At 39.8% G+C, this 19,055-nt stretch overlaps 1 protein-coding gene across 1 annotated transcript; it reads left to right on the forward strand.

Moving 5' to 3' along the window:
* Positions 1 to 17,273, forward strand: wnt7aa (wingless-type MMTV integration site family, member 7Aa). The gene is made up of 4 exons (XM_087840473.1): positions 1 to 548; positions 801 to 1,027; positions 4,490 to 4,761; positions 14,372 to 17,273. Exons 1-4 carry the CDS (start codon positions 478 to 480, stop codon positions 14,849 to 14,851), a joined length of 1,050 nt encoding a protein of 349 aa, XP_087696599.1. The 5' UTR covers positions 1 to 477; the 3' UTR covers positions 14,852 to 17,273.
* The last annotated feature ends 1,782 nt before the right edge of the window (positions 17,274 to 19,055 follow it).

Below are 19,055 nucleotides of genomic sequence, written 5' to 3' on the forward strand. Positions count from 1 at the left end.
GCGGGTGACCTGTGGTTTAGGATGAGCCGCCGCGTGTGAGTGTAAGGACGTGACGGCTCCGCGTGTTTACCACACGGGTCTGCGGGAGCCGCAGCGTGTACCTGCAGGCTGTGTGAGAGCGTGTGTGAGCTGCTCGGAGGCAGATCTTCCACAGAACACGCCCTAGTAGAAAAGGTAGACACACACACTCACGGCGAGAGAGAGACGCACACAAACACACACACTGAGCCCGATCACCGAGGAGCCGAGCTGCCTTACCTGTACACAACAGCCCCAATGCTCCCCTGCAGGCTGCCACCTCCAGCGCACGGTCACCAGATGAGAGCAGGGCGCGTTTACTTCCACACACTCTGGACTTATCGTATATTTACGCGCGGGGCTCTGAACACCTGGAGAGCCTGCGGGACTCGGCAGGAGGAGTAAAGCTGGGTGTTGTTGCAACAGCGGAGCGTTCATCCACCGGCAGGGCTGAGTACCATGAACAGGAATACGCGGCGCTGGATTTTCCATTTTTTCCTGTGCCTCGGGATAGTGTACCTGAAAATCGGGTGAGTGCTCAGGTGTATTTGTTCTGTTGTTGGTGTCTCAGATCAAATGGGAGATTCTCCACACACACACGCGCACACACACACGCACACCGGGGTCTGCTGGGTGCTGGGGTCTTTTATGGTTTCAGTTTGTACATGTGTTGTTACAGAATCCCACGCACCTGCCCCCCCTGCATCCACTCACACGTGGTGTTCTCAGAAAGAGCCGCAGAAGGGAAACGCCACATTTCTAACCTGTCACCTTCATCGCAGGGGGCTGTCGTCGGTGGTGGCGCTGGGAGCGAGCATCATCTGTAACAAGATCCCCGGCTTGGCCCCGCGTCAGAGGACTATCTGTCAGAGTCGACCCGACGCGATCATAGTGATCGGCGAAGGAGTTCAGATGGGAATCAATGAGTGTCAGTTTCAGTTCAGGCACGGCCGCTGGAACTGCTCAGCCCTGGGGGAGAGGACCGTGTTCGGGAAAGAACTCAGAGTGGGTATGTAGTTGTACACGCTGCACCTCAGTGACGCGAGGCTGATTCAGGGGGGCGGTTGGCTTTTATCTTTCAGTGGCATATAAATAGAATAATACTCCTAAATATAATTATAATGCCATCATAACACTACTGAATGTTGTATCTATATCTGAGTAATACTCATATTCTCATTTCCTAAAGCACTTCTGTAAAAATAATCTTTGCCTGCTTTAAAGGGTTCCATCTCTCTTGTCACCTGGTTCATGTGGACTTTTAAATAGTTTGTCAACAAAAACAAAATCATCACATTAATGTTAAGATTTTCTGCAGATATTGAAATAAACGTTTGTGTCTCTGAGCTCCACCTTTGTCTTCTCTTTCCCCTCTGTCGATCAAGACAGGTGGCTGCCTCTCGCTCAGATGTGTCTTTCTGTCAAAAGGGAGTTCTTCCTCCCTACTGTCACCAAGTGCTTCTCACAGGGCGATAAAGTTGGGGTTTTCTCTCTTTCTATTCATTCCCCCTCATCTCCCCCTCAGGCTCCCCCTCTGTGAGCCTGGTTCTACTGTGAGCCTGGTTCTACTGTGAGCCTGGTTCTACTGTGAGCCTGGTTCTACTGTAAGCCTGGTTCTACTGGAGTTCTTCCTCACAGGGAATTGCTTGAATGTTGAGCTTCTCTCTCTAGTATTGTAGAGACTTACCTGAACATTTAAAGTGCCTGGAGACTGTCGCTGTTGTGAACTTGCACCAGAGTTTTTAGCATGATAATTAAACAACAAGTTTACGTCTGTAAGCTTTGTTCTTTTGTGGTCGGCTTTAGCGCAGGAGCAGGTCATCTGCTGTTTAGAAGGTTGGTGGTTCGATCCTTGGCTCCTCCTGTCTGTGTGTTAAAGTATCCACCAGTGGCTCCTGATGTCTCCATCTGAGTGTGAATGTCATATATAGAGTGCTCAAGTAGAAAGGCACAATATAAGAACCAGTCCATTTACATAGTGAGAACCCATTAAAACAGATATGTGAATGTATGTCAACTAATAAAATAATTATTACACAATATTTTCTTTAGCTTGTGTGTTATCTTTAGTACATTTCCAGTATCATTCTAGCAGATACAGGGGAAGTAAGCTGGACACTGATTGTTCAAAATTGCTTTTAATTCTCCAAAAACATTTGGAGGAGACATTCCTCCGAGGTACTCGAACTCTGACACTTGGACAGATGTCTGTAAGTTTGAAGCCCAGGCGCGCTGCATCTGCTCTCAGTGGGAAAATAAGCCCCTGATTTGATCCTGTGTGTGGAACAAAGCTGGAGGCGATGCTCGCTCCAGAGACAGCGCTGTGGATAAATGAGTTTTTAACAGGCCGGTATTCTGCTGTCCTGTCCTTTAACTTCAGCCTGTCATCTCAGACGGAGAGCTGAGGGTGTCGTTTTTCATGTGGTGTGTATTAGAGCTCACGCTGAGCTTTGATTGCTGCGTTGTGCACGACATACTAGTTTGAATGAGTGCACCAACCCACTTTCTTTTACCACTTATTTAATGTGATGCATTTGACAGCTGCAAGATACACATACCTACATGCTCTCTTCTTCTTTTTTTATCCACTGTCAGTGCGACTGCCTTCATGTATGTTCATAAAATACACCCCTCTCCCTCACCCACACCTCCCAAAGCTTCAAGTTCAGGCAAGTACTTACTTCTAGGTTTACAAATTTACCTCCCGGTTGTGCAGCTTTGGCAAAAGACGCTGTATGTAGAATGATTTTTAGTTCAGTGCTTCAGGGCAGAGCAGCACTCTTTATCATCAGATTAAAGTCAGCGAGTAAAGATGAGTGCAGATCTTTTCAGAAAAGCACAACTGCAAAAGGCTGCTTGGGTCCGGCTGCCCAACACCTCGTCTATGTGAATCTATTGTTTTGTTTCAGTGAGCTGGAATGCTGATAACTGACAGAATGCACCAATTTGGGATCATTGTTGGCAGCAATGCAGGAGGGTACAGTAGTTTGGCGTTAGATTCAAGCATCCTCCCCACCCACCAAGTTGGCTGCTTGATGTAGAGAGTGAGTACGGGCTTCTCCTTTCCTGGCTGCACGGGCAAGCGATCGGACAGAAGAAAATATCTCTAGATCACAAATGTAAAGCCAGGATGTTGCTTTGTGTGATGTCCCATCTACTTTGAGATGGTCCTAGACTGATAGTGAGAATCAGGACTCGGTGTGCATGTGCTCCAGCAAGGTTCAACAGCTGCACAGAAGTGTGTGTGTGTGTGTGTAAAAGACAAGCTGTGCAATGTCGGAAAAGTCTCTGTGGCAGTTCAATCTCTTAACATCCACTAGCTCAGTTGGGACAGGTCCAGGGGGACAAGTATGTGGTTAGGAAAATCAACCGAGTTAAACCTGGAGTAGAGTCAATGACAACGAATGTGCTGGCAAATGTCGATCAGGGCTTGAGTGGAAAGAAAACAAAACAGGAACCCTGAAATGAACATCAGAACGAGGCAGACGAGATCTACTGCACAGTTTTATTTACATAAAACAAGTGACTAGGGTTAGGGCGACGAGGATCAGCTTTAAGTCGAACTACATGTTAGGGTGAGGCACTGAAACTGACTTGTTAGAGCTAGAATTAAGCATTAGAACTGCAGAAAGGTATCGCAGAAGGAAAAGTGGCTACAGTTAGACAAGTGTTACAATATGACAGAAGCAAAAGCCAGCTGATGAGAGTTGGGTTGTTCTTCAACCGCAAAACGTTACCTTTCAAATAAAGTCTCATACATTCAGATGCATGTAGTGATTTTCTTTTAAAGGTATCCCATCTGCTTGTCCCATATAGGTCAAAATGCCTCTAAATAATACCCCTGACCTGGGACGGGTCACCTGGCAGAGGTTAAGAAGTTAGTAGTTGAATGTGATGACTTTATTGGCCATTTCTGGATGCTTTCCCATGTGCTCAGAAACGATCTCCGCCTTTAATTAAAAACTACAGCTGAAGAACTTGGATTTATGGAGTGGAAATCCATCCACGTAGGGAGGTTGTGCATGCCTCTCAGATTCCCCTCCGCAGGGTGGATCCTGGAGAGATGGCGGCTGGGACAAGGGCCAAAGCTGATGCCCCAGCTTTTAATCTCTGATCTGCCTCTACTGTTTCATTATGCTCATCTGATCAGTGAAATAGTGTGATTACTCTCCTGCACTTACAGTTGTATCCCACCTAACCATACGTCATTACACATTCAACACAAGTTGCTTGAAAATACCTTCCTTTGTTAAAGGTGTTCACTATTAGAGCTGTTAGAGGTACGCTTCCTGCTGAGGTTTATCTGCTTAAAGAGAGCTTGATTAATGAAGGGGACTTGGCTCGGCTTGTGTATTTCGTGATTTGGTTTGAGGCAACTATGAAAGGTATGTAAGGAGGCTTGACAGTGCCTGAAATAGTGAATCCTGTTGTCTGTGATAGTGTTTAGAAATGTCTTTCCTCTTTATCGCAGGCAGTAAGGAGGCTGCTTTCACCTACGCTATCATAGCCGCAGGGGTCGCCCATGCAGTCACAGCGGCCTGCACCCAGGGGAGCCTGAGCGGCTGCGGTTGTGACAAGGAGAAACAGGGTTTCTACAACCAGCAGGAGGGCTGGAAGTGGGGTGGCTGTTCTGCGGACGTCCACTACGGACTGAGTTTCTCCAAGGTGTTTGTGGATGCGCGGGAGATCAAGCAGAGCGCCAGGACACTCATGAATTTACACAACAATGAAGTGGGACGCAAGGTAGGTTTATACATCGTCACCACCTGACGGCAAGCGTTCTGACAGAGCTTCATGCACGGTTGTAATAAAGCCATGCAAACGGTATATCACAATGTGCAAGACAATGCAGGCAAATCAGAAATGACATACACACCGTCTCACATGCTGTTAACGGGTTACAGCCTGGACATGACAGCAGTCTGCAGGCAATCCGATTTCAAAAAGCCCACATTTGCTCCCCTAATACCTCAGGCCAACTGATGTTTAAAGTTTGTGTCACTCTGCATGGATCTCATGGGGTTCAGCTTTTAAGCAAAGCAACCTGAGATCAGTGTTGACTGCAGCACTGAAACCTGATTCAGCAGCATGGCTTGATTGTAATGTAACTACTAACAGTTGTAATGTGGATTGCTCACACTATAACTGATATCAGATCCAGCACTCTTTACAACCAACACATGTAATTAGGCAAACGCTTCCATATCCGCACATACAGGCAGTTCACAGTTTGTAGTTCTTTGTTAAAAAGACAAAAATCTGAAAATGCTAACATGGTGTTGTAGTGTGTACAGAGAAAATGTAGCTTTGCCAATTAAACAAGAAGAAACAACAATGTGGGCTTTATTAGGGAAACTGAGACTTTTTTGACTTTTTTCTCTGATTAAACTGGAGAAAAGAAATCAGAGTGGTCCACTTATCTGAAAGTGATGAAAGTCAAACAACAGTTAAAATAGCACACAGAGTGGTGGGTGAGGTAAATGTTAGAGTTTGTTATACCCACAGCAGCGAGAGCAGCAAGTTTGAGTTGTTTGAGTATACTTGAGTCAAAGATAGCACCCACTCAGTTTAATAATGATTGCTCAACAAGGCACATACCTGTCTTCTTTTTGCATGTTCTACATTCTTCATGTGTCTTTTCCAATATAATGTCTATGGAGAAAATGCTGTTTTGCCCACATTTTGATTTCTATTACCTTCATTTGTGTTACCTGCAAGCGGCACACACAGGTCTCCCAACAACTGTGAAAGCAGTTTGACATCTGCTTAAAACTGAAATCTGTTGTTATCTGTTGTGTTTTTAACACCGTGTCCAAAACACCAGAATGTTCTCATGGAAACAAGGGTTTTAATTATTATTTCTTTCATCTTTATTGGTTTTCTGTCACAAGCTTCAGTGAGCTCTACAAACACATTCATCTTAGAAATAGAATTAACAGTTTGGCATTAAAAATGGTGAACTTCTTCCCCTTATTTACCCATATATTCATACAGTACTTTCCTTCCATGCATACACAAATTTATCTGTCACACACATCTGCATCGAGGGTAATTTCTATCTTGGACACTTTAACATGCAAAGTGTCCATGAATGGACAACCTGCCCCACAGCCACATAAATGTATATAGATACACTGACAAAAAAATACCTGCAGGTTTGTACAGGTTGTATCAGAAAAGATTTGGTAGTAGAATATAGTACTGGTTCCTACTGTTTAGTCTTTGTTAAAATCTTAATGGCTCATATCAACACGGAAGGTAAAAAACTGTTGTTTTTTTACATAGAAATTTCATCATCAGGAGCCACTGAGGGCATCGTGTGGTCATCGCAAAACTAGAGCAAAGATTATTTCGAGAACACAAACTCATGAAGTAATAGTGTTTCCAAAGAAACAAGTTAGGGTAAACCCAAGACGACCATATTATTATTATTATTATTATTATTATTATTATTATTATTATTATTAGTAGTAGTAGTAGTAGTATTAGTATTATTATTATTGTCATTATTATCATCATCATTATTATTATTATTATTATTGTCATTATTATCATTATTATTATTATTATTATTATTATTCTTATTGTCATTATTATCATCATTATTATTATTATTATTAGTAGTAGTATTAGAATTATTATTATTAGTATTATTATTATTGTCATTATTATCATCATTATTATTGTTGTTGTTGTTGTTGTTAATTTGTTTCAAACATGTAAACAATATACAGGTACATTTAGTAAAGAAAATAAGAGAGAGAAAAAAATACTATACAAAAGTCAATACATTTCAATATAGCTACCGTCCTGATTCATTTACATGTTGAAAGGGAAGAAGTAGACACTTATTTAATCCCACCCCTTTGCCATAAGTTATCAGTTAATATTTTGTCATCTTTCTTACTGATATAATCTGTAATAAAAACAGTGAACAGATTTCTGATATAAAATCACATCATGAAATTTTTTAATAGAGACAGTCACTTTCTTTATAGTTCGAGAAGATCATATTTTTTTTTAAACTCTTTTTGAACTGTTTTATGTTTGGACGTTGCTTTAATTCCGTATTCAAACTGTTCCACAGTTTCACTCCATGCACAGAAACACAAAAGCTTTTTCTTGTAGTACGGACCTTCCCTGTTTTGAAGTTACAAAAACCCCTTAAATTATAACTTATTTAAAAAAAAACATACTCTGAATATTACCTTACAGTTCTTTATTTTTTGCGCTGAATAGAATTTGTGCTGTTTGGAATTTCACTAGTTCGGCAATTTTCAATATTTCAGACTGCAAAAATAGTGAGTTTGTTTGTTCCCTATAACCTGCATTGTGGATGATTCAAACTGCTTTTTTGGAAGAGCATTACCCCGGCGCTGATATCATTAGCAGCAGACAGCAGTAAGGAGCCAGACAACCGACTGATCAATAGAAAAGATTGTCCTCAAAACTGAACCACAAGAAAACAGTCCATTGAAAAAGCACTGGAAGGCATCGAAGGCACATCCTGCTCCTACTATTAAAGTGGACATGAAAGTCTGCATGCTTTAACCTTAATTTACACCACGGAGTCCAACTCTAAAAACAATGTCACAGATTTAACACTGTACATAAAGCTAGATTTAAAAAAATTATGGTGTTTAGAGCATGTGTAGTGCCATCTTGTCAAGTACGGACAATTCAATTCAATTTTCAATATTTATCAGTGCAAATAACAACAACAGTCACTTCAAGGTGTTTTATATTGTAAGGCAGACCCTACAATAATCCATACAGAGAAAACCCAATAATCATATGACCCCCTATGAGCAAGCACTTTGGCGACAGTGGGAAGGAAAAACTCCCTTTTAACAGGAAGAAACCTCCAGCAGAACCAGGCTCAGGGAGGGGCGGCCAACTGCTGCAACCGGTTGGGGTGAGAGAAAGAAGACAGGATAAAGAAATGCTGTGGAAGAGAGACAGAGATTAACAACAAGTATCTAGAAAACAAGAAATTGATGTCAGTATGTTGGTTGGTTACTACTAATACTGCTACACCAGTTTATGTTAGCTAACTAGGGACAGAAACAATTATTAATTGGAAAACAAGTAAGTAAGTAAGCTTCCTCACTGTTGGCTGCACTGAAATGGGAGAATCCTGCTGGGCTTTGCTGAGCACTTTATAAATCAGGGTCTTTGATTATTTCTTGTTGGGCCAGACAAATATAGAAAACCATTACATCATGTCAGACCTGAAATCTGATTTTAAAAAACTTTACTTGTAAGCTTAATATTTCCATTTTTATCAAATGCCACTGAGGAATCCTTACCTTTAAACATAACTTAGTTTCTTCCTCCATCTCCTTGGAAATAAAGCAGCCCTACTTTTAGCTAGCAGATGCACTGTGGGACAACCTGCACACAACATTTTGTGTGTTCGTTGAGCTGATGGAAACATTGTATTTGATGTTAATGTTTCTCCCTTTATGCTCACACCTATTCAGTAGCACTTGCTAGATGCTATACCATGAATTGTGTTCATCTGCATCAAAAGCACTGTTCTATAGCACCATAAATGATGAATAAATTAAAGGTTTTTGGCTCTTTTCTCTGTTGGTATGTGTTCTTCTCTGTGTTATTGTTCCCCCCAGTTAGGCTCAAATTGGTATGAAATAAACACTTCCCTCAAATGTGTTAAGTCTAAAGTAATAATAATAATAATAATAATAATAATAATAATAATAATAATAATAATAATAAGTAACAAGATACAAATATTTTTGTTACAATGTGGGGAATAAAAGCGAAAGATTGTCAGATAAATAAAAGCCAGCTGAAAATTCTACTTATAATTGGTAATGTGTACGTCATACCTCCCACCTCTGAAACTCACAGAACAACTCAAAAAAATAACTCTTTGAATGAGCATAAAAAAATCATGGAAAGAATTTGTCTGTCTTCCACAGCATGTCTTTATCCTGTCTTCCTTCTCTCACCCCAACCGGTCGCAGCAGATGGCCCCGCCCCTCCCTGAGCCTGGTTCTGCTGGAGGTTTCTTCCTGTTAAAAGGGAGTTTTTCCTTCCCACTGTCGCCAAAGTGCTTGCTCATAGGGGGTCATATGATTGTTGGGTTTTTCTCTGTATCTATGAAGCGCCTTGAGGCGACTTTTGTTGTGATTTGGCGCTATATAAATAAAATTGAATTGAAGTGAATTGAATTTCCACGTAATTAAATTGCTTTATTTTAGCATTATGCAATTCTGTTATTCCAACTTAATGTACTTGAGTTGGACTAACTTGATTAATTAATGATGAATCAACTGTTTTACTACAGTTGAGTCCAACTTAATTTAATTGATTTAATCCAACCCATGCAAATTACGTTAGTGCAACAAAACATGCTTATTCGTAATAGAAATCCATTTATTTTAAGTTCATTTAAAGAGTTATTTTTTTTTGGAGTGTTAAACAAAGTCTAGAGTCTGGTTAACATAAAATGTTAATGGATTTATAATAACTTGCACTCCATCCATCCTCTTATCTTTACCAGGGTTGCAGTGAGGCTGGGACAGGGTGGGAGTCAGAATACTGGACAGCTCACCAGTCTATCACAGAGAGACAGACAACCATTTGCCCTCTTGTTCACAGATATTTTAGAAACACCTGTGGCAGGAAACCAGAGTACCCAGAGAGAACCCACTGCAAACTTGGCCAGATTGCAGATTTGAACCCAAGACCTTCTTGCAGCGAGGCAACAGTGCTAACCACTGTGCCACCGAGCTGTCAATCTAGACTTCAAAAACATAGGGAAACTATGATTACAAGGCTTTATGTAGAATTTTAAAAACCACAATAAATAGCTGAGGCATATACGTAGTGTATGTATGGTTGTCTGTCTCTTTTAACTCCAGTGATTTTCCTGTGGTTTGAACTCTTGTGTGATCTTGTGAATTTTGTGACAGGCAACTAACCACTCTTACTAGATTGATTCCTCCTCTCACCCCAACCGGTCGCAGCAGATGGCCCCGCCCCTCCCTGAGCCTGGTTCTGTTGGAGGTTTCTTCCTGTTAAAAGGGAGTTTTTCCTTCCTGCTGTCACCAAAGTGCTGCTCATAGGGGGTCATATGATTGTTGGGTTTTTCTCTGTATCTATGAAGCGCCTTGAGGCGACTTTTGTTGTGATTTGGCGCTATATAAATAAAATTGAATTGAATTGAATTGATTGTATCCTGTCATCTCAACAAGAATAAATTAAGTTGCTGGATTTCATGCAGATCCTTTAGATTTAATTACGTTCACCACAGAAACATGAAATTATTTTATTCACATTACAAGTTTGAATTTTGTAAATTTAACAACCACCCAATTTCATTTTTTTGAGTGCACCCATTCATGGGGTTCCCACCTGCTGAGTGCCTGTTTAAATGAAACTTATACTTAAAATTGTCTCCAGTGCAGCGCTTATGAAGTAAATTAGTAAATAATAGTTATAGAGTAAGATAAATGTTTTTGTTTAAGGCTGTGAGCATGCTTATTTCAATTTAATTCAATTTTACTGTATTGATTACACATTCAGATGACCCCCTATGACACTGCACTTGGAGACAGCGGGAAAGAAAAACCCCTTTCAACACAAAGAAACCTCCTGTAGAACTAGGCTAAGGGAGGCGAGCCTTCTGGTGTGTTGGGGGAGAAGATAGCACAAAAGACACACTGTGGAAGAGAGCCAGATAACTAATGATTAAACACAATAGTTGCGTAGAAGCACATTGAGAGTGTTTAAACAGCTAAGCAACAGCAACTAAGGGGTGGTTCAGGGTCTAGCCCTAACTATAAGCTTTATTCAAAAGGAACGTTTTAGCCTAATCTTAAAAGTAGAGGGGGTGCCTGTCTCCAAAATGCAAATTGGGAGCTGGTTTCACAGAAGGGCCTGAAAGCTGGAGGCTCTGCCTCCCACTCTATTTAGGAAAACTCTAGAAACCACAATTAAACCAGCGATCTGAAGCAAGGAGCTCTATTGATACTATAGGTACTATGAGGGCTTTAAGATGGAATAATGCCAGATTATTCAAGACCTTTCTTTTGAGGAAGGGGATTTTAAATTCAGTTTTGCAAGTGAACAGATCCTAATATTGGCGAAATGTCAGTGTCAGTATTCTCACTGCAGCATGCTGTAACCAGTCCTAAATATTTGCACAAAGGAGGACATAGTCTGGTCAAAAATGACTCAGAGATTCCTCACAGTGTTACTGGAGCCCAGGGTAATGCCATCAGAATATGTATCTGTTTAGACAATATGTTTCTGAGATTTTTAATGCCAAGCACAATAACTTCCGTTTATATTTAGATGCAAGAAATTAGAGGTCATCCAGGTCTTTATGTTTTTAAGACATGTCCGTAGTTTAACTAGATGGGTAGATAAAGCTGGGCATCATCTGCATAACAACGAAAAAGTAGCTATGCTGTTCTAATAACACTGCCTAAGGGAAGCATGTATAATGTAAACTGAATGAGCCCTAGCACAGAACCCTGTGGAACTCCATAATTAAGTTAATGTATGAAGAAGACTCCACATTTATATGAAGAAATTGTTGTCTATTAGATAGACATTATTCAAACCACTGCATCACAGTACTTTTGATACCTATGTTTATGCTCTAATCACTCTAATACAATATTGTGGTCAGTGTTATTGAAGGCTGACACGTCAAACATAGAAATGAGTGGATATTAGTATGCTATTAGCTAAGACAGCTGTTTAAAGTGATGGCTTTAAAGCCTGCACTACATAGTCCATTAAGACAGATAAAGACTGAAGCATAAATAAATGGTAGAGCTTCTTTGAACAGTAGTAATGGGATCTAATAGACAGGTTGATGGTTTTGGGGGATGTAATTATTCTGTTGAAAATTTGGGCATTTCAAGTCTTTGGAGACTGATTGACCTTTGAAGAATTTCAAGGAACATTAGTTCAACGCTGGCCTTACTATTCAGCCTGAGAGGTTGCTGCTTGCTCTGGTATCTCAACTGTTGAATAGCCTGCATTCATTTTTTATATAAATACTGATGGTTCAGCCAGAATAAATCCTACTGAATTTTGTTATGCCCTGACTATGTCCACACATGGATGGTCATTGAAATTTTGTCAAGATAAAATATATGCTCCTTTATTTAATCTCTACCTTTTCTGAAACTGGTAATACGAACTCCCAGATGTTTAGGAAATATTTGCCTTTTCAACAAGCTAAACTTTTATAATGACCACAACATTGTGCAAATGCATCATTATGGAGGATGCTCTTGAGATTTATCTAGTGTAGTTGATTTTAGACCTGTGGTTGGACACACAGGCAAATTTTATTATCATTATTATTATTAACCTTTATTTAACCAGGAAGATCCCATTGAGATTAAAAACCTCTTTTTCAAGGGAGACCTGGCCAAGATAGGCAGCAGCAGGTGTCTCACAGTTACAGAAATTACTCAAACACAGGCAGCAACAACACACATGCAACAATAAGTGAAAGAATACAAATAAAATAAAATAAAATTCAATAAAATTCAAATAAAAATAAATAAATAAATAAAAAATCAGTTAAAATGACAATCAATCTAATTGAAACAGTTGCATGTTATGGACTTGGCCTCAAGGATTCGTAGGTTAGATTTAAAAGCACTTAATGAAATAAATTCAGTCATTTTCCTTCTGCAGTTTGTTCCAAGCCGAGGGTGCTAAATGGACAAAAGCTCTTTTACCAAGTTCAGTTCGGGCAAATGGAACAGAAAGCAACAAGTAACCATGCGGACAAAGAGAAAACCGACCAGCATGTTTCATTACAAGCAGGGAACATAGATAAGAAGGCAGCAACCCAAGTATCGCCTTATATATAAAACTGTATAAATGAGAGTTCCTCCGACTTACCAAAGCAGGCCGTCCTACCTGAGAGTATAACTCACAGTGGTGAGTCTGAAATTTACGGTTAGTGATGAACCTCAGAGAAGCACGATACACAGAATCAACCATTCGAAGACATTGAGCAGAAGCATTCATATATAGAATATCACCATAATAAAAATAAATTAAAAATGTATCAGGACCTATTGAGCTTCAAACTTTTTTTTCTTGCAGTTTAATGGCATTTTGGTACTAGAATAGTATTAAAAGCTAATAGATGAAGAGATATGAAGAAAGTTAATTGTAGTCGAACAAAAGTAAAAAGGAAATCCTGCTCAGTCTTTTATGCAGTTCAACTGAATCAAATATTCGTTTCTGTTCAATAACATGCATCAGATCATGTAACTGACCATGAGATGAGATTATTTTGTGTATAGAGTTGATGAAAACCTCATTTCTATGTATTAAAGACAGAAATAGCAGTTCCCGCAGACGCTTACCGTACATGCATCAAATGAAAAATCTAAGCAAATCTTTGTCAAAATTTCTGTGTGTGCACAGCTTTACTTTAGAGGAATGCATCTAAAATGTTGTTTGCAGAAGGCTGTGCGAAGTCTCTCGGGATGAGGCTTCATATTTTAGGCCTGACATCAGTCACAATGCGATACAGTGCGTGGATCTCTTAATATACACTTACTAAACTGATACCTCTGTAATTATTGTAGGAAAGCTTTCATGTTTAATTGGAGATAATGTCAGTCTGTGTGACTTGAGTGCCAACCTTCCAATTTCTTGAGAAGAATAAACAAGAGTGTAAAAGGTGCCACAGGAGGCTTACGGGGCTTCTGTTAGACAAACAATGGCATCTTCACTGGGATTTCACTTCACTGAACTCCATGAATTAAATGTTTGCCGGGTCTCGGGGGCATGACCACACTAAGCTGTATGCATCCAAGGCTTTTGACAATTACCCCACGAGACTCCAGAAAGTCTGAGGCCACATCAGAGTAGAATAATTAAAAAGCAGGGTGAGGCTGCTCTAATGCGTGCGAGGGTTCCCGCTCAGTGAGGAGGAAGAAGGGTAAGTTGATGTCATTCAGCCAGAAGCGCAGACAGAGTCCCCTGGCTGTAGTAACAAATACACTGAAAGGTTCCACTCCGAAACTGTAATTCAATTCATTTCAACGACTAGAGATTGTCTTTTGAAGCTCATCCTGACTCGTAAAAATGGCACATGTATTGCTGGTAGCTATAGACTGACATACTGTAGCAGCTCTGAGATCCCTGGAATGCTTGTATTCATTTGGAATGCTAGAAAATGTTTGTCTCAACCTGTTGAAGTGTTAGACTCCCCCCCCCACCGACTCATTATGGACAAAAATTGTAATTGTGCACACTTCTTTTATCAGGAGGCATGCATTTGTTTTTTTCAATGGCTTAAGTTTGAAAAGATTGCTTCATCTGAGCTTTTCCTCTACAGGTCCTGGAGAAGAGCATGCACCTAGAGTGCAAGTGTCACGGGGTTTCTGGATCCTGCACCACGAAGACATGTTGGACGACACTCCCCAAATTCCGTCAGCTGGGATACATGCTCAAAGACAAGTACAACCACGCTGTTCACGTGGAGCCTGTGCGCGCCAGGCGGAACAAGCGCCCCGCCTTCCTGAAGATCAAGAAACCACACTCCTACCGCAAGCCCAAGGACATGGAGCTAGTCTACATCGAGAGGTCTCCCAACTACTGCGAGGCTGACCCTCTGACCGGAAGCATGGGGACGCAGGGCCGTCTGTGTAACAAAACAGCTCAGCAGCCCAACAGCTGTGACCTGATGTGCTGCGGTCGGGGATACAACACACATCAGTACTCGCGTGTTTGGCAGTGCAACTGCAAGTTCCTGTGGTGCTGCTATGTCAAGTGCAACACGTGCAGTGAGAGGACAGAGGTGTATACCTGTAAATAGATAGATTTACTGGACATTCCTTTAGCGTGTGTTCGTGGGTTTCAGTATCTGTGGAGAGACTGCCTTGCTGCCCTTGTGTTACAGCAATCACAGCTTTTTCATTCAACTTTGTCGATTATAATGATGCCAATGGACATCTGCCACGACACTGGACTTGAGCTATCAGCTTCACAAATGTTCTTTTTGTGTTTTAAATTGATTGACATTTTGTGCTGCATGCTTAACGTTTTTACAGGCCGTACTGGTCTACTGGCATGACTCACCTTAAACAGTAGGCCTAACAGGTTTTTATTTTATTTTTCTTTTGTTAATCGACTAATAATTTATTTGATGAGAAAACTACTGATCATTTTGAAGATTCACTGCAACTAAATCTAGTAAAGGTTTGGTGGTGTAGATTCCGGTTTTTAGAAAAAAAAGAAAAAAGAAACGGGCACTTTTTCTTTGTTACTTTTTTTTTGAAGACTTAAACACTGGATATAAAAACTCAAACAGTCTGAACTAACCAATAGTGAATATTTGGGAAACTACAGCAGAACATTAAACTACTGATTATGGGTCAAGTATGATAGTATTGTTTTCTACTTGTTCTCTGTCCCATTTCCTCTTCACTTTGCTGCTAGTTGTCTGGAAAGGTGGTCGAGCAGCCACATTTTTAGTTAACCCCAGGAGCAAATGCAAGCTCCCAGATCTAAATCCCCATGTTGCTGGTTAATAGAAAATATTTTGTAAGAGTTTATTTTTATATAAATATTTCTTTATTTATTTCCCATCTTTGTTTAAGATGTGTTTTCCCTTTACGTTAGTAATTGTGTGTATTACTGATTTCAGGAAATGACCCACTACAGTTTAAATATAAGTCCTGCACACTTGCTAACACGTTTATTAAGTCACAACATTTTGGTCTGACTGACCTTCAAGAGGTATATTGTATGTCTGTACACACACACACACACACACACACACACACACACACACACACACACACACACACGTGTGTGTATTCATATCCTTGTGGGGACATCTCATTGACATAATGCTTTCCCTGGCCGCTTACCTTAACCATCAAAAATGAATGCCTAACCTTTACCCTAAACCTAACCAAAACCTCACTGTAACCCTGACACTAAAACCACATTTTGAGTCTCAAAAGTGCCTTCAATCCTCTGGGGATGGGCATTTTGGTCCCCAAGTATACAAGTATAGTAAACTTCCAATTTCTGGTCCCCACAAAGACATCTAAACAGGTACACACACACACACACACTGCTGTGAAAAAGTATTTGTCCACTTTCAGATTTTGTTTCGGGTCAGATAACAAATTGTAATCTTAGACAAAAAAAAAAAAATGATTTGATTTATTATGGGTAAAAAAAAAAATCTGTGTGAAAAGTCAGTGTTAATGATTTAACAATAAGAAAGAGACTGGGCAAGGCACGTCTCAGATTTGCCAAAAATGCCCTGATGATCTCCAAGACTTGGGTTAGGGTTGGGAAAATATCCTGTGGAATATTACTCTGTTTGAGCTCTGTTACATTTTGTGTAAAAAAATGTAGCATCATCTCAGCAGACAGACAGGGCGGTGGTGTGATGGTCTGGAACAGTGTGAATTCTGCTCTCTACCAGAAAATCCTGAAGGTCATGCCCTGAAGTGCCAGCACATTTGAGTTATGAAGCAGGACAATGACAAAGAGGGGGCCAAAATTCCTCCCCAGTAATGCGAAAGACTCATTGGCAGTTATCGCAAACGCTTGATTGCAGTTCTTACAGCCAAGGGTGGCACAACCAGTTATTAGGTTTAGGGGGCAATTACTTTGTCACACGAGGCAAGGTCGGTTTAGATAACCTTTTCTTTCCCTCAATCAATTAAAACATAATTTAAAAATTGTTTTTAATTATTTCCTTGAGTCATCTTTGTCTAATATTGTTTAATGTATGAAACATTTAAATGTGACAAATATGCAGAAAACTAAGAAGTCAAGAAAGAGACAAATACTTTTTTCACCCCACTGCATATAATAATCACTTAATGGATGACACTTCCCATGTGTATATGCCATTATTCAGATAAAAAAACATTAGTCTGACATTTTTCAAAGCTAATCATAACACATATACAACTACTCTCCTCTACAGAAACATCCGCACAGATGGAAATGGTACAATGGCTAATCGTTGTTGAATGAGTTATCTTTAAATTGTTGTGGCATTTTTCCCTCGATGCACCTGTTAACCATTCAAATGTACAGAGGTTTTTTTGAACTATGAAATCATTCACTGAAACACTGTTTTAAAGATGTGCCTTTATCCTTGTTAGCACAATATAATTCTTTTACACTGAAATGTGTGTTCAGGAAAATGCTAATATTACCTTCAGGATAGGTGTTCCATGAATGTTTCTTTTGTCTGTATTATTAAAAAAATACCATTACAGTTTCATCTTATCTGAACTTTACAAGCTTCTTTATTCCTTAATTAAGCAGGCCTAGATAAGGGTCGCTGATTCCCTGGCTGGTCGTTAGGGGAAAATGCGTACGCTGCAACCAGTTTTGAATGGATGCTAGAGGTTGCTGGCAGTCACTAAGGTGAACGTGATCAAAAAGACGTATACAGTGTTGCACTGAAAGCCTCCTCACCATTGCTTTGGTCGCTAGCAGGTTGCTATGGTCACTAGTAGTCACATGGAAGACTAACTTGTCTTCAAACACTCATCATTTACTCTAGAAAAAGTGTGACACAGACATCCAATGGGCTAAGCTTTTAGCTTTTAGCTTAAAAGTAAAAGCTCTCAAAGTTTTTGTATTAGCATAACCATTTCCACTTCAAGTTTTAGCTATACTTTCTCAATTGTTTAAAGTTTTGTAAGTGCTTGCAGACAAATCATGCAAACTATGGGAGACCATGGCAGTCTACTAGTGACCAAAGCAATCACAAGGAAGTTTTTCGTGCAGCACTTTCTTTGCAACCGATTTCACATGGTGATAGCAAGCAACCTCGGGCAACCATTCACCACTCAGTTGGCTAATAGACTTTTTCCGCTTGCAGCTAGAGGTTGTCAGGGGGTTATTGGCCCCAAGACCTGTGTGACTGAGGCCTTAGCCACCTAGCTAGGTAGCTTGTTTAGCTAACCCTTTAGCTAAATAAATCAAACACAGATTTTGTTAGCATGCAACATCAATCAACTATGAAATGCCCGTGGCACAGATTCTAGTTTTGTGTTATCATTCAGCTTCATTATAAGTTATATTATAAATTCCTATTCATTTTCTCCATTGAAGTTTCAGAAACTCCGTATAAAATCAGTTTTGAACGTACCCAGCCAACTATCAGGTGAATCATGACCATAAAAAGAATTTTGATCTGCATCAAAAAGAAAAAGAAAAACAAAAAGGTCAAAGGTACAAAACTTTTTCAAAGTAAAGAAATTACAACTACTGCCAGTCCCAAATGCCACAGCTTCCAGCCTTCCTAAATCCTAGTTATGGGATAGTTACTAGTTACTATAGTGTTGCATAACAATATTTTATACTAATAAGTTTTAAATATTTATAGTTTTATAGTGAAGTGCAGTCTATGTACTGGTATAGTGCAGTGCTACATTCATGACTGTACACGGTTTCTGAACCTGATTGCGACAAGTTTAAACATCTATGGTAATAGTAACTCCACCAATCAGAGACACTGAGTTTAGAATATACGATTATAGATAAAATGGTTCTTTTCCAAAGCATCGCCAATAAAACAAGTCTTTGTTAAAACGAGGCTTCTGCATATACGATTGTTTCACAATGTCACAGCTTGTATTAAGTTTACTTTGGATGGTAACAACATAATTACAACACGCAACCATAATAAATCTTTACTTGAGGAAAATTGAGCTCAATATGTCATACTCCCGTCTTTTTATGAGAGACTATATTTCACTTGCAAAACAATTTAAAATAAAATTTGGCTTCTGGAAATTGTGTAATTAGATTTGTTCAAGTTTCATCACATGAGATTTGATTCAGTTACAAAAATCGCGTGTTATTAAAATGATCTGTATCAGAGTTCATGGGTGACTTCATGTAAAACCGTGCTTCTCAGCTCTTGTCGTGGTTTATTTGGGTAAACTAATGTCTCAGAATTATCAGCAGGAATTCATTTTATGTTTAATGCACATATTTCAAGCTTTGCGGTGACTGTGAGGATAGTTTGGAGCAAA

Source organism: Neolamprologus brichardi, chromosome 5 (genome assembly GCF_056152115.1).
Source record: "Neolamprologus brichardi isolate AB-2024 chromosome 5, ASM5615211v1, whole genome shotgun sequence".
Taxonomy (NCBI): Eukaryota; Metazoa; Chordata; class Actinopteri; order Cichliformes; family Cichlidae; genus Neolamprologus; species Neolamprologus brichardi.

Bases quoted from the DNA above. Each gene is read 5' to 3' on its own strand.
- wnt7aa (XM_087840473.1), top strand. From the start codon at position 478: ATGAACAGGAATACGCGGCGCTGGATTTTCCATTTTTTCCTGTGCCTC. The intron at 1,028-4,489 runs GTATGTAGTTGT...TCTTTATCGCAG, and splicing joins CGGGAAAGAACTCAGAGTGG to GCAGTAAGGAGGCTGCTTTC. The intron at 4,762-14,371 runs GTAGGTTTATAC...TTTCCTCTACAG, and splicing joins ACAATGAAGTGGGACGCAAG to GTCCTGGAGAAGAGCATGCA.